The sequence below is a fragment of the Myodes glareolus genome, chromosome 15 (assembly GCF_982192425.1).
Source record: "Myodes glareolus chromosome 15, mMyoGla1.1, whole genome shotgun sequence".
NCBI classification, from domain to species: domain Eukaryota; kingdom Metazoa; phylum Chordata; class Mammalia; order Rodentia; family Cricetidae; genus Myodes; species Myodes glareolus.
The window spans coordinates 32,167,917-32,182,109 of NC_142040.1; the positions used below are offsets into that span (position 1 = coordinate 32,167,917).

The 14,193-nt window shown below is 41.5% G+C and overlaps 1 protein-coding gene across 4 annotated transcripts in view; it reads right to left on the minus strand.

The window, feature by feature from the left end:
• Positions 1–14,193, minus strand: part of Rgs7bp (regulator of G protein signaling 7 binding protein) — a 103,768-nt gene that overhangs the window by 35,208 nt on the left and 54,367 nt on the right. For 3 of the 4 annotated variants that reach the window (XM_048442959.3, XM_085676754.2, XM_048442960.3), the window contains exon 3: positions 1,666–1,796. The exons of the other annotated variant lie outside the window; for it this stretch is intronic. In XM_048442959.3, coding sequence (XP_048298916.1) covers positions 1,666–1,796 — 131 coding nt within the window. The remainder of the gene's footprint in view (positions 1–1,665; positions 1,797–14,193) is intronic. 4 annotated transcript variants of the gene reach the window in all.

Consider the following 14,193-nt stretch of genomic DNA (forward strand, 5'->3'; position numbering starts at 1 on the left):
CTCTTTCTGGCCACAGATCAGGATGTAAATCTCAACTACTCCTCCAGCACCATGCCTGCCATGCCTGCTGCCATGCTCCCTGCCGCGATGATAGCAGACTATGCCTTGAAAACTATAAACAAGCTTCCAGTTAAATGCTTTCTTTATGAGAGTTGCCATGGTCATGGTGCCTCTTTAGAGCACTAGAACAGCGACTAAGACACCATCCCACATAAGCGACTGCATTGCCAGGCGTGTGTGTCTGTGAGGGCGACCCCTGTTTGGTGCCAGGTGTCTGGCACTCAGTCTTTAGACAAGGCATCAGGAGTGTCATGAGGCTGACCTTTCCAAACCTACTCTCTCTTGTTAACCACAGGAATGAAATGGTAAACCCTGGAAGACCAGTCTTTAAGAAGACAAAGAAAAAGAAGTAATGCTCATTTTTTGAAAAAATGTTACCCTGTCTTTGGAAGAGTGCAACAAAACTCCCGCTTTTACTTTAGCTGTGTGTGTCCATACATATATGTGCACACGTGAAATTTAATGTTTACTACTAAATTATCACACCATTTTGTTGTCACCCAATTGCAATACTCATTTGATTTCAAATCTTTAACTGTTTCGTTGTCTGAAGTCCCCATCCCCCCCGCCCCGCCCCGCCCTGAGGCTTAGTGAACTTCCCTATCTTTGAATTTAAACCACAGGCACAGACTACACTCTGTGTGTTCTCCACTCCCATTTTCCTGGCCTAAAGTACAGAAAGTTCACACTCAAGAGGTTTCCAAGAAGTACTTTGATGAACTAAAGAGAAAATATTAGTCAAATGCTTTAGGAACGGAAACCGAGCAGCCTTCCATTCTACCCCTCCTATCGTGTTATGTATAGCGCTGAATGGATGGAGCTGAGCCCACTCCTTGCTTCGTGGACAGACCTTAATTGCTTAAGCCAATCAGTGAAATTCTAGCCCTCCATGACTCAAGAAAGAAGCTGTTTTAGTTAGAATGAAGCCTGGGTCTTTTGTTTTATAGTTGGGAGATGTTTCCCCTTCTTTATGAGTCAAATGATGTTAAACAGGACCTTGGTAGTCAGTTTCCTAATGTGGGAGAAGGCGACTTGAGAGGAAAACCCCAAAAGACACCTCAAAGACAGAGCCTCACTTAGAACGGGGATCTTAAGTATCATCAAGCCATGCTGAAGCCACAGCTACCAGCTACTTCCATTGCTGACGTCACTATAATCCATGCACGGGTTAGGCCAGGGGGTGAGATGTGCCATTGCTCGTGCCTTCATACACTTCATGGAGTTCCCTTCTGTTTTGAAGTCAGTGGGACACAGTATGCAATTTACCTGCTTGCACCATTTCATTTAGAGAAAGAAGGCCCTCTGAGATCATTTACTACTCTCCTAAGACTGTTGTATATCTTTGCAGCCTTTGTGGATTTTAACGAAGTCACACTCACAGGTGGTGAAACAATACCTTTTAAGGACACTTCCTACCATGATTTCAGTCCTGATGCATTTAGATGGCAGTGATATGGGCTTTTTTTATTAATTCACGTGTCCTGCAGTTTTTGACCATTTCAATACTTCCGCTTGGGTGCCTGGGTCTGCACGTGGACACTCGGTGAAAAGCTAGCTTAGTTGTCTGTTTCTCTGTGTGTCTGGCATCCTGTGGCATGTGTGTACCTTTTCGATGAAACTGAAGAGACCCCAGCAGACAAATGGATTTCAGCATCTCCGTTGTGTACATCTCTAGGCAACACTGCAGCTGGATGTAAAGCCGGCAGATTTCGGGATGGATCTCACCATCTTCCGGGCTGCAGCAGAAGGGAGAGAGCAGAGCTGTGGACAGTCTCAGGATTCAGTCATCAGCCATTCGTCTCAGTTCTGAGAGGGGAAAAGGCTCAGTAACGATCCCTTAAAGCCTGGAGTCTGAGATACAGGGTTTCCTGCTTTCAAGCTAGTAACCGCCCTGACGGCTCTTACATAAGTGTCCTTCTGAGTAACTGCTCTCACCCTCCCCGCCTTGGCAGTGGTTTCTACTGGGAGCTTGGAATCATAAACGCTTGAAGTAATTGAGAATATCAGACATTTTCAATTTAGCCATAGGAAGAAATTTCCAAAATACACTTAATGCATAATAATCTCCTAGCTACAAAGAGATCGAAAACCCCTGTTTCCAGACAAGACTAACGCGGTCTATTCAATTAATGTGTAGAAGACATCTCTAATATCAGAGCCCCAGCCTAATGTGATTAGAGAGCCAATTTTCAAATTATTTTTTATCAAAGTTTTTGTCTTAATCTAAGATATAGTCTTTTATTGTTGGCTATGCCTAATTTATGAAAACCCAAGTATTTTTAATGATGAAATAAATATTTTATGATAAAAGAGAAAAGTAATAAAGTTACAATAGCTATGCTGGGCAATTGAAAGCTGTGTGAGGGCTGAATTTATGTCTGAAATTATCACCTAAAGTCCCGGAGGTTTGCTTTTCAGAATTCATATGTAAATATGGTAAATCACGGAGTGATCACTTTGGTCTTCAAAGGAGAGGATTCATTTGTTGACAAGATAATACTACTTTATATGCAACCAGAATAGCACGCATCGAATAATGTAAACGGAAGGGATAAGCTTGCAGCTCGATTTGGAGTTAAAGACAGTCTAAAGGTAAATTCTGTTAAATATCCTAATGAGTTATCTTTATTTCTGCCCTCACTCATTTAAAATGGAATGAAATCTGATTAAGTACTGTGAAACTTAGACTCAATTTCTTTGCAAAGTGGACTTGTGGCAATTTTCAGGGGCATTTAATCAATTAAAAAAAATGTTCACTTTTTTAAGCTCTGGAATCATAGTTTAGAAACAAACAACAATTTAAAAACTATATGCCAAGAACTTGACAGTGAAAATTGTTTTTCATTTTCAATATGTATTTTGTCACTGAACAAGAGTTTTACTAACCATAGGACTTACATAACTCAGAAAAACACAAGATTCTCAGCCTCCATATTGTGACGCCTGCACAGCTATCCTGGCCTTTTGGGGTCAAATAGAACAAAGTACATCCCAGAACTGCTGTGCAATTTGGCTTTATCTGGAAGTTAAAACACTACCTTACCTCCATTTTATTTGCCTCACATTAAGCCAGCTTTAGACCAGGGTCTGAAGCAAAAGAAATCTCCGTGCAAACTTCAGGCATTGTCCACCTTCAAGTTGCCAGAAGTGTCCCCATCCCGCATGACTCCACTACATCTAAACACACACACACACACACACACACACACACACACACACACAAAATTTTATATCACCTTTGGTCCTTAGAATAAGGACCAAAATAAGACTGTTGCCTTATTTCTTAATGGTCCTGCTAGGTTCTGAAGGAATACTGTAATTAACAGTCCCCTCAAATTGAAGAAAAAAGCGATTCCAATGAATTATCTGTCAGTACTTAGTTCTGCATAGAAAAATCTGAAGGCAAGGGCATATTCCAAATGCGAGACAGAAGGAAAATATGGCAAACGGATCTTTTCCGGGCTGGTTAACTGTCTCGATCACAGCTCATCTCAATCACACCTCCCTATTTTTTTTATTTATGACCCTGGTGCCTCATATGCAAATTGAAGAAAATTGGGAAAAGAAACAAGCCTTATAGTAATCTGCCACATATTCTGCACATTTATGAGTGAGACAATTGGTCAATACCATGTCATTCCAAGCTGTAGGGTCTTCTTACATTTAAGGGAGCAAACTATATGCCTCTGGGGCTTAGGTCTCAAAGTACTACTACATTACACATCTTTTGAACCAGGATATTTTATTGCTTGGCATCCAGGAAGAAAAGCAATGCATTATGTTCTGGGAAAAGACAAGTCAGAGCAGAGACTGGGATGTTTGATTAAAATTGTTTCCAAGGGCTCACCTGTCAGTGTCTCACATTCCTGAAGGCTTTCTAGGAATTGGCATCAATGTGCCCCTCACAGATATTATGGGAAGGAGCTGAGCAAGCCTGGCAGAAAAACAATACACCTGATAAAATTAATCAATACTAAAACTGTTCTGTGAATTTCCTGCTTAAATTGTATATGATTTCTCACATATTATCCTTTTATAACTACAAAACTGAAGCCTAGAGAAAGAAGGGAACGTACTCAAGAGCAGAGGAGAAGCTAAGGCGTCGCTTGTGTCTGTGTTCTGCAATGCCCAGAGCAGAGTGCATTAGACTCTGCAACGAGTGCCTTATTCTTTACGTTTTAGAGCCCTTAAGCTTACTGCTCTTCCTGAAAGTGCACAGAAGGACACTTTGTCCAGCGGCTAGGATGTGACTAGTCTTACGAACAGTGAGTTAAGTACGGCTTCAGCAACTAAACAGGGTCTTTCGTCGCCCAGGCTGGCCTCAGATTCTCTGTAGCTACAGTTGACTATGACCGCCTTACCCTTCTGCTTCTGCCTCCCTGGTGCAGGGGTGACAGGCATCTCACAAGAAGCATAACATGTATTTAGGTTATTTTTCATAACAAATTATGAATTGTGCAGAATGGTGGGAAATCAAAAATATAAATATCCCAAACAAAACAAATAAAAACTCAAACAAAACACACTCACATCCTTGGATAAATTGCAAGACCCAAGGAAACACTGACATTAAACTAAAAATGCGACCTGTGGCCTCTCCATGGGCTGCAAGTGATTTACCGTGGTGATAACTTTCCAAATACCACTTGTGCTTACCCCAAATGACTCACTTCCTATCACAGTTTAGGTCAGGAGAGGCATCCTAATGATGCTTGCTTAATCCATCCAAAGAAACCTTATAAACTAGTGATTTTTTTCCTTTACTGAGTTTAAGAACCAAACTGACAATTTTGATTAATCACCTGAAAGCCTCAATGCTACAGAAGAAAAAGTCCCTAAGATTCAGTTCCAACAAAATACCAAGAATTCAACTGTTGGAGCACAGGTTAAGCCCAGGACAGTTAAAATAACACTAAATGATAAACCTGCTTTTGTTCTCTCCCGGGGTCACTGAAGAAAGCTTGAGAGTTCCAGTTACAGGAAGACTTAAAAGCAGACACCACTCAAGGCGTCTTCTGAAAATGGAAACTCTCAACCATTGATGATCCTTGCCTTATTAATAAAAGTGATATGATGCAGGCCTGCTGGAATGACGAAAATAATAGGAATGAAAACCATTCTCATAGCCCCAACGTTGGCGAGCACCAGCGAGGCAGCAGAAACTCTGGTATATTGTTAGTGGAACTTGAAATGACTCAAGTGCTTAGGAGAAGACTCTCTGGAAATGTCTTATAAAATTAAGTATACATTTATCCCCTATGATGGCAATTACATTCTTAAGTATTTGCCTAAGATGGATAAAACCATTCACAAATAGATCCTTACAAGAGTGCTTGTAGGATTTGTTTGGAAGAACCCCAAACTGGAAACAACCTAGTTTTCTACCAAGAGGAAATGGCTAAAGGAATCGGTATATTCCTGAAAGATATCATTATACCTGGCAGTTAAAAATAGCTAACTCCTTATGCTCAAAGCAACATGAACATATCTTTGAAACATTATCTTCACAGAAAACCCTTGCATGAAAAAGCAAAATAAGTCTCCCTTCACTTGAAAGTGTAGGAAATGAAAGAAATAAGAGATGGTTAAATATCTTAAAATGGTAGATGATGGTCTAGGAAGGGAGGGCAGTGTAAATCAGGCTGAGACTGCACACCACAGTTTGAGTGAAACAGTGTCTACATTGGACAAAACCTGATGAACGGCACACTTAATCTTTGTGTATTTACTATGTGTGCCTTTTAATTTCACGTTGAATTGGGTAGCTCCTGAAATGTGTGCCACCTTAGTTAGGAGTAAAGTTGACTGATGCCTGCAATTTCAGAAAAGTTATATGAACTGCTGACTGGGAAGAGGGATGCGCAGGCCAATAGGTGTGCAATAAAGCAAATATATACAGAATAAAATGTTAATTGTTGGCTTTAGCTGGTGGGTGGGCATTTACTCTGCTGAGGACTTTCCTGTCCCCAAATAGTCACCTGATATAAATGGAGCCAAACAATTGGGAAGCTTCAAAGCCGCAAGGTCAAACTCAGGAGTTACACTGGGCATTTGGGTGAGGATACATCTTGGCGATGAATTCATCTGCTCTTTCCACTGAAGTTACTAGACATTGGTGGTCTCTGCAATTGTTAATAACTTTTGAAAAACAAGCCAAGAGTTTGTGGTTTTGGTGGTGTGTGTAATGCAATGATTTGTATGTAGGATCTAAGGCACAGAGACAAAGACAGGAGAAACAGTTTGGAGTCTGAAAGCATAGACTGACACATACTGTTGCCAGTAAAATTGTGATCTTAGGAAAATCACCCTAATTTCTTTGAGACTGTTGCCACCACTGTGAAACAAAGTAACAACTATAGGAAGCAGTTCAAGGTCACTGCGAGGATCCAATGAGGCTGTGTATGGGAAAACAAGTAAAGAATGTGAAATGCTGTCAGAAGTTGGCTGCGATCCATCTTGCATCAAGGTTATGATTGCTTAACTGTATTCCTTAGTCCCTTACATAATAGTCTTTATTTACACGCAGTTACCATAATGGGCTATGGTTAAATAAATGTTCCATTAGACCGAAAAGAGATGATGAGACGAGACAGTAACAACCCAATGACAACTACTCAACATGTCATAGATTTTAGCAAGGACAAATAAAGAAGCATTTGGGGATCACCGGGCACAAAGGGAAAGCAGAGCTTCCACCGTAGCAAATATATCCAACTCTGTCCTTTGGGAATTGATTCTGGCTTTGGTTATTAAGGCAAATAGCAAGGAATGTCTCAGGAAACTGAGAGGGACAAGAGAAGGGGATGCGATTCTTTGTTTTATTTTCCAAATAGTGGGAAGAGGGAATAAATGAGTTAAGTAAGTAGAATGCTCTTCTGAATATCCCCAAGGATCCCTACTGGTTCCTCACAAACGATTTCTCTTCAAGGATATAACTTATTTTTTATACCGACTCAAACCCAGGCTTTACATACTTAGTGAAGGCGATTTCCCAAGATGGTTGCCTATGTCTACATTATGGAAAGGTAGCTGGTCAGATTGTAAGGCACTAACAGATATGCATGATCCAGTAATTACTTTAGGTTTCAAGTTCCTGAAGGTAATTATAGAGTCTATCTAAGTTCACAAACACAGAATAGATGCCAGATACCTACCTATCCAATGACTGAACGTTTTATACACAACAGAGGCCTCCACAAAAGAAACAAATGGGAGACTGACAAGACACAAGAAAAATTTTCCAAAGTCAGATCATCTCTCTTTTGCTCACCAGCCTCCTCCTAAGAGTTCTTATGAATGTGTAGGTTAGGAGGAAACCTGTGTTTTCCTCATAGAGTCTTTGCAAGTTTGGTGCCCTCAGGAGCCTTCGGAAAAGCAATTGCAGCATCTTCTCTCACTGCACAGCATGTTATTACAGGGCAACATATGGCCGGCTCGGTGACTTCCTGCACCGTGAATGAAACCTGGACCAACCTCTGCCCTGGAGCGGTCCGAGTCAGTCAGCAATGAGACTCGACTTTCAAAGGCAAAAGCGACCTCGGTGTGCAATTCAGCTCTTTTGGGAGAAGCTTTGGACTCCTTTATGGAAAACACTGGGGTTCAGAGGGACAGCACCCTGTGCAGCTTCAGCCCAGGCTCCATCTTCTTGTTGCTTTTGCTCCCCTCTCGCCAGAATCTTGGCCATTTCTTTGTGATGCTTCAAAGAGCTCACAAGTAAATAATCAGTGGCGTTACCATAGGCTTTGTGCACCTTTTCTCCATTTAAAAAGCAAAAACCGCATTTAAAACAGGTAGCCATCACTTTCCTGACATGACGATGCTTACGGTGAAATAAAATCGAAATATCCTATTGAATTGTGCCCTATCTTTAACTTACCTTCTATGTTACTCTCATGGGAAGAATGAGAGAGTTGGGAATTGATGGTGACTGTTGAGAGTGGTTGCTAACCACTAATGCTGTGACCCTTTAATACAGTTCCTCATGTGCTGGTGACCCCCAACCATCAAATTATGTCACTATTACTTTATAACTGTAATTTTGCTACTGTTATGAATTGTGATGTAAATATCTGATATGTGACCCCTGTGTGGGTCATGATCACTGCTGGAGTGGTTCCGCTGGGCCTTCTGGGAATTTCTTAAGGGCTGAGAAGTTTCAAGAATTAATGGTGGGTAAATCCCAGCTTCTGGTTCTTGTTACAGTAGTGTCTCTCCTGAAGCTCTGGCTTAGAGTCTAGGACACTCTGACGTTCACAAGACAACATTCTTTAGGGCTCAAAATAAAATGTGTTTCTTATTCTGTGTTGGTCTAATTCCTCGCCGTATACCCTTTTTGGCTTGAGAGTTTCTTGGCCTCTCTATTTTTCCTCTGACTTTCTTAGCATTTTCCCCTTTATGGTCTCTGGCTAGGAATTATATGGAGTCTGAAAATAGCTCTGTAGATCCTGGTCTTACTAGGTCTTGTGATTCTTACAGCCATCAGAGGCTTGTGGCTGAGGCTATCTGACTTTGCGTTCCTAAGACCTGCTGGGGTGAGCATAGCACCAAAGATCACATGACGAGAACAGAGCACTTTCTCACTGAATATAGCCAGAATTGATTTATTTTTAAACATATACACACACATATTAAAGATACGTATATAAATGTGTGTACATATATACTTATACTAACTATAAGATATATAATTATATGACTCCATAAATATATGCCCACATACATAGATAGGCATATATATGTATATATATTTTAATTTATATGTACATATTTTCACAGATGCACATATTTTATATTTGGATCATATGATTTCTTACAGTTAGGGTAGTTTTATTTTTAAAGATATAATAAACTTATGCACATACATGTTGCTTGAAAAGATACATTTTTTAAGTTAAAGAAGTATTATATATTTCTACATTGTAATACACAAAATATTTTTGGATCTGAAATCAAGTTTTCCAACTCTGAGGCTCACTGTTCCCTCCTGATTTCTATTGTCTTCAAGCAGACACCAACCATCTTTAAAGGCTGGCCATCATCCTATGTATTGCCCCGGAAAGAATCTCACTCATGAAATGGCATCATATCCAAAGTCTGGGCCAGTCTTTGCAGCGTGCAGTTAATTCCTATCTTAATCCATCAGGCTGTCTGGGCTCAGTGTAGTAAACTGTTGAGGGTTATCTAAACAGTGTAGGCCTCGATTCTTAGCTGTGTCCTATGTCATTAAGTCAGCCAGTGCTTACTAAAGCTATGGAGCTCATCAATATTGTCCAAACCAATGAACGATTTTCATATGAACTCTGAGAACTGGGCTGTCCAAGCTTGACCTAGTTTGCTGATGTTAAAGAGAGCTTTAGATAACAGCACAAACCAGCAATCAACACTTTCGTAACCAATTGTGATCTGTAAGCTACACAGTCATGGAAGAGCTAATAATCAAATCTGTTTCTGTTGCCTGTTCTCGTGGCCTTGTTATTTTGTGAGAGATTTCACCTAGAGTGCTGGTCTAAAAGGGCACAGAGCAGTAAGGAGCAGTAAGGGTCCCAAACACGTATCACATGCAGACTGAAATACCATGTTCTAGACTCACTGAGGGATTGATCCAGAAAAGCTCATCTGAAAGGGCTTAGGATGAGGGGATGGAACTCTCCGCATTTAATGACAGCCGCAGAAACTCACGACTTCTACCCTGTGTTGGGGCTCTACTTTTAATTTCTGTAAGAAATGCAGAGGGGAACCAGTGATTTTTTTTTTCATTTTCTGCTTCCGTTTCCAGCTTCAGATTCTATCTAGCACTAAGAAACCTGTACTATACTCAGTAGGATTTGGGGGTGATGAGTTAGGAAGACGGCTCAGTGGGTATAGGTGCTCACTGCCAAAGCTGAGAACCTGGGTTCCATCCCAGGGACCCATGTAGTGGAAGGAGACAATAGACTCTCACAAATTGTCCTCTCACCTCTGTACACACCCCCCTAACCCACTATCACACACATACACACACAATAAATAGACGTAATAAAATATTTGTTTTGACCTGCAATTAAAATTTATGCATTTTGCATAACTGTCAAAAGATGGCATTTTATGCCAATATGGACGTGTGCATTTCTGGATAGATATGCGGGATATTTTGTATAACAATGCAAATTCCTTATGCATACAGGATACAGGAGGCTCGTATCTGTATACAGGGAAAATTATTCCACTATGAGCTTCTTCACTGGATTATAAAGGTCAGGAAGCTTGCTTTGTGTGTCTATAATCCAGAGCATTACCTAGACTGTTTGCCAAACAACAGATCTCAAAGAAACATTTCGCAGGCAGCTTGCAAAGGTGGTGGCTTGGTGCAGTGAGGAGACACATGTCGGGCTCACAGTGTTGGTGATGCCATAGCCAACTCAGTTTCACCACTACAGATTGGTTTATTATTGTGTATCCTTCTTCATCTTCTTAAAAATAATTGGAATTTGTCTGTAGCTCAGCGGTAAAGAGTTGTTTAGTGTTCACAAGGCTCTGGGTTAGATCTGCTGTAACACACACACACACACACACACATATGCACGCACATTTTATTTTGTAAGAGTATGATGAAGAAAAGATGATAAGGTAAGCTTGAGTTTACCTTATCTATTACACTGGGGTAACCTTGACTACATGGTAGTGTAGCAAATGGAATTATGCTTAGAAGACTCAGCCTCGTAAACTCCCAGTACATTCTCTTGTAAAAATTCCAAGGATGAGTGGATCTACGTACTTGTCCAAAATTCTTCTAAGGATTTACTGCAGAGACTGTGCTCTCTGGAATGATCAGGCTGCCTAGAAACTTACTTTGCTTGTCCGACTCTGCTCAACCTTCTATTTCTGAATTAAACATTAAACAGTAAACACTAGACTGGTGTAGACGACCATTAGGTAGGAACCTGATGTTTCATCCTTTTCAGGGCTAACCATGTTAGGTGGCAGCAGAGAGCTCAGCTACCATCAGCTCCAAGATCCAGAGGGTAGGGAAGAAATACTTTACAGTGTGCTATGTTGCCAAGGCAGCATGTTCAGAAGACGTGTGCCGAGGCATTTGTTCTTTTTAAGTTTTTCAATTAATGATAGATTTATTAAGACTGTAATGGAGATAAGCTCTGCCTACTCCCACCACTGAGGCAGGCAGATTTTCCTTCCTGCTTTCAGCCGGAGCCCCTTTCCTTTCAGTCACTCTCCCAAAGAGGTAGCTGCTATTGTGGCTCCTCTCTTCCTTCTCCCCTACCACCCCAGCCTCTCTCTCTGTTTCTTTCCTCATCCCCCTTCTCCCTCCCTCTCCCATAGCCCACTAAATAAATATCCAACCTCACTCTGCATGGCATGCCTATCCATCTCTGTCTCTTACCCACCACGCAGCTCCAAGCCTGGAACTCACTGCCCCTTGTGGCCTGAGGGACACTTGGGGGCTTCCTGCCTGGGATGGCTGCCTTTGTGGCCTGCCATGGTCTTTGTACCACTGCAGCCACTTGGGAAACAGCACCGTTTTATTTTTTACTGTTACAAAGACTCTCTCCACTGCAAGTTGAAGGCCATCTGTGAGAAAGACGCTTTCAGAAGAAGTCAAAAAATAGTTATGGTAGAGTCAAATTTCCCAGACAAAACTGTTTTCCTTGATATGAAACAGAGTCGGAGATCTAGCAATGATAATTATTTAAGGATGTATAAAAATTTCACAACAATCTGTGCTTTCCTAATAAATTATGAATCATGCTGGAGCAATTATTTAAAATCTTCAAAGGCTCTTGAGCTAAATCATGAATCTGAATCATGAAACAAGCCATATAATTGAGAAATAACAAGGTAAAACCTGGGGAAAAAAAAACCAATGTTTAACACTTGACAAAGAAGTACATACTTTAAAGAAAGCAAGATAAGATCTTTGAAGCTCAATGTCTTTCTTTAGCAGATCTGTGAACAGAAATAAGGAGATTCGTCCATGAGTGTCACCGACCTGATTGTCCCTTTGGGTGTATGGAGGAAGAACATGGCAGCTACAAAATGGTGTGTGGACTTTCCTCAGAGCACTGTGGGTTATAACATGAAGCTATTACTCAGCCTCTCACTTTAAAAGAACCTCTCCACCTTCAGCTATTTTAATTCTCTACTTTAAAGTTGAAAGGTGAGGGAATGAACTCTCTTGCTTGGTGCTTCACCAAGACACCAGCGTGGGTGTTCTGATGCCCTGTGGGTGAAGAGCTGGGTAAACTGCCCAAACACACAGTCAAGCAAGAAGCGAGCAGTCCTGTCTGGACCATAGACACAAGCTTGAGGCCCTGCATCAGAGCAAATATCCCCATGATAGACATCAAAGAAGCATTTTTGTCTTCCCAATTCCAAAATTTCTATTTGGTTCCATTGTAAACACATTTGGAAGAAAGAATGTGTCGACTTGCTAAATGTCCTGGTTTAGGGCCACCAGAAGCGGGGGGGGGGGGGGGGGGAGAAAGGAGCAATGCAGGGCTAATCAGCAAGCCTGCACAAGCAGTGGGGAGTGGGCAACCTTCAGGCAAGACAAAGGACTCAAAAAAGCCAAATTCCAAGCTTGAAAAATTTCCATCCCAAGCAGAAACCCTTCTGAAAGGGAACTGCAGTCTTAAGCCATTTGTATCCTTAAAGCTACAAAACCGCTGGTGGGAATGACACTGGGCTGGGAAGCCCATAAACTTGAGTCCATGGGCTTTGAGGACGTAGTGTCCTCAAAGAGCTCTTGAGGGGTAACTGGTAAAGAAAAGTAATAGTAACCTGGGTGCAGTGAGGGGTTCTGGTCCACTGCAGTCAATCACGCCACCTTTGGGGACCAGGTAAGAAGAGAAAATTCAACACCCAGCCTCCGCATGAAGCCTCAGTGGTATGGAGTACTTTAGATATCACAGCAGTACAGTCATACATATTTCATACCACGATTGAAAAGACTCCCATGGAGTGCTGCATGGGGCTTAGGAGATCATAGCAAATCCAGATTAACAAGGGGAAAATTCCTAGCTGGCAATTCTGCCCATTATCTTAGCCACCCTTAGACTTGGGTTACAGGATTTCTCTTACTTAATCACGGGTGCAAAAAGCATTTGGTGGGTTTCTTCTACTCAAAAAAGAGCAAATTTGGAAAAGCATGTAAAAGGGCATTCGTGACTTTTTCTGAACTCCTCTTAAGAGTTCATGAAGATTACCATTACCCTAAGTTTTTTTTTAATTTAAATAACATTTTTTTTCATTTATTATACATACCAACAAGTTTCTCCTCTCTTCTCTCCTGCTGGCCCTTCCCCTTTCCCATCCCCCCTTCCCCATCCCCTCCTCCTCCATCTCCATTCAGAGAGGACAGCCTCCCATGAACTTGCACAAAGCATGGTACATCAAGTTGAGGCAGGACTGAGCTCCTCCCCTTATGTCGAGGTGGGACCACTCCAAGGTCTTTTTATTTGATGATGGAATGTTGCATAATCTCCTCTAAGACCAAGGGATGTCTTTTGAGCACTTATAAAAAGCTTGAAGTCCTTTCTTCCCTCCTTGATAGCATTTTACTGCCAGCAAATTTCCAACTAAATAGCTCCAGCATGAAGTGCGACGTATGAGTTTCCCTATTTTCCTATTGATAAAGCACACTGTGCCATTAGGCACCTCTGCCAGTGGTTTTCTCAAGAACAGGAATTGCTCTTCATGCAGACAGACATAGCAGCACGAGGAGGGAGACACTAGCAAATGTTTATGTAGGTCAGTCTCTCCAGCGGGGGGGCGTTACTTTTGATGTTTAAAGCAGTATGCATTATGCAAACTCATGAGCACTCACTCATTCTGGAAAACAAAACAAAAACCATCAAGTTGGTGAGTTTCCCCGATGGTAGTGACATATCACAGTGGATAGGATACTTTTTGGGAACCTTCAGCATTAGCAAAAGACAAAGTAATGCTTGTGGGGAATTTACTACAGTCCAGACATTGTCCTAAGCTTGTATATCCTTTTGGCTTCCAGAGTGAGTCTCTGAAGTGGAAGCTATCATTATTCTCCATGAACAGTGAGGCCTACAGGAAGACAGGAGGGATTTGGTGAGGGTCGCGCCAGAAGTAAAAGCAGAGATAAGACTGAAGCCTATGTTTGTGCTT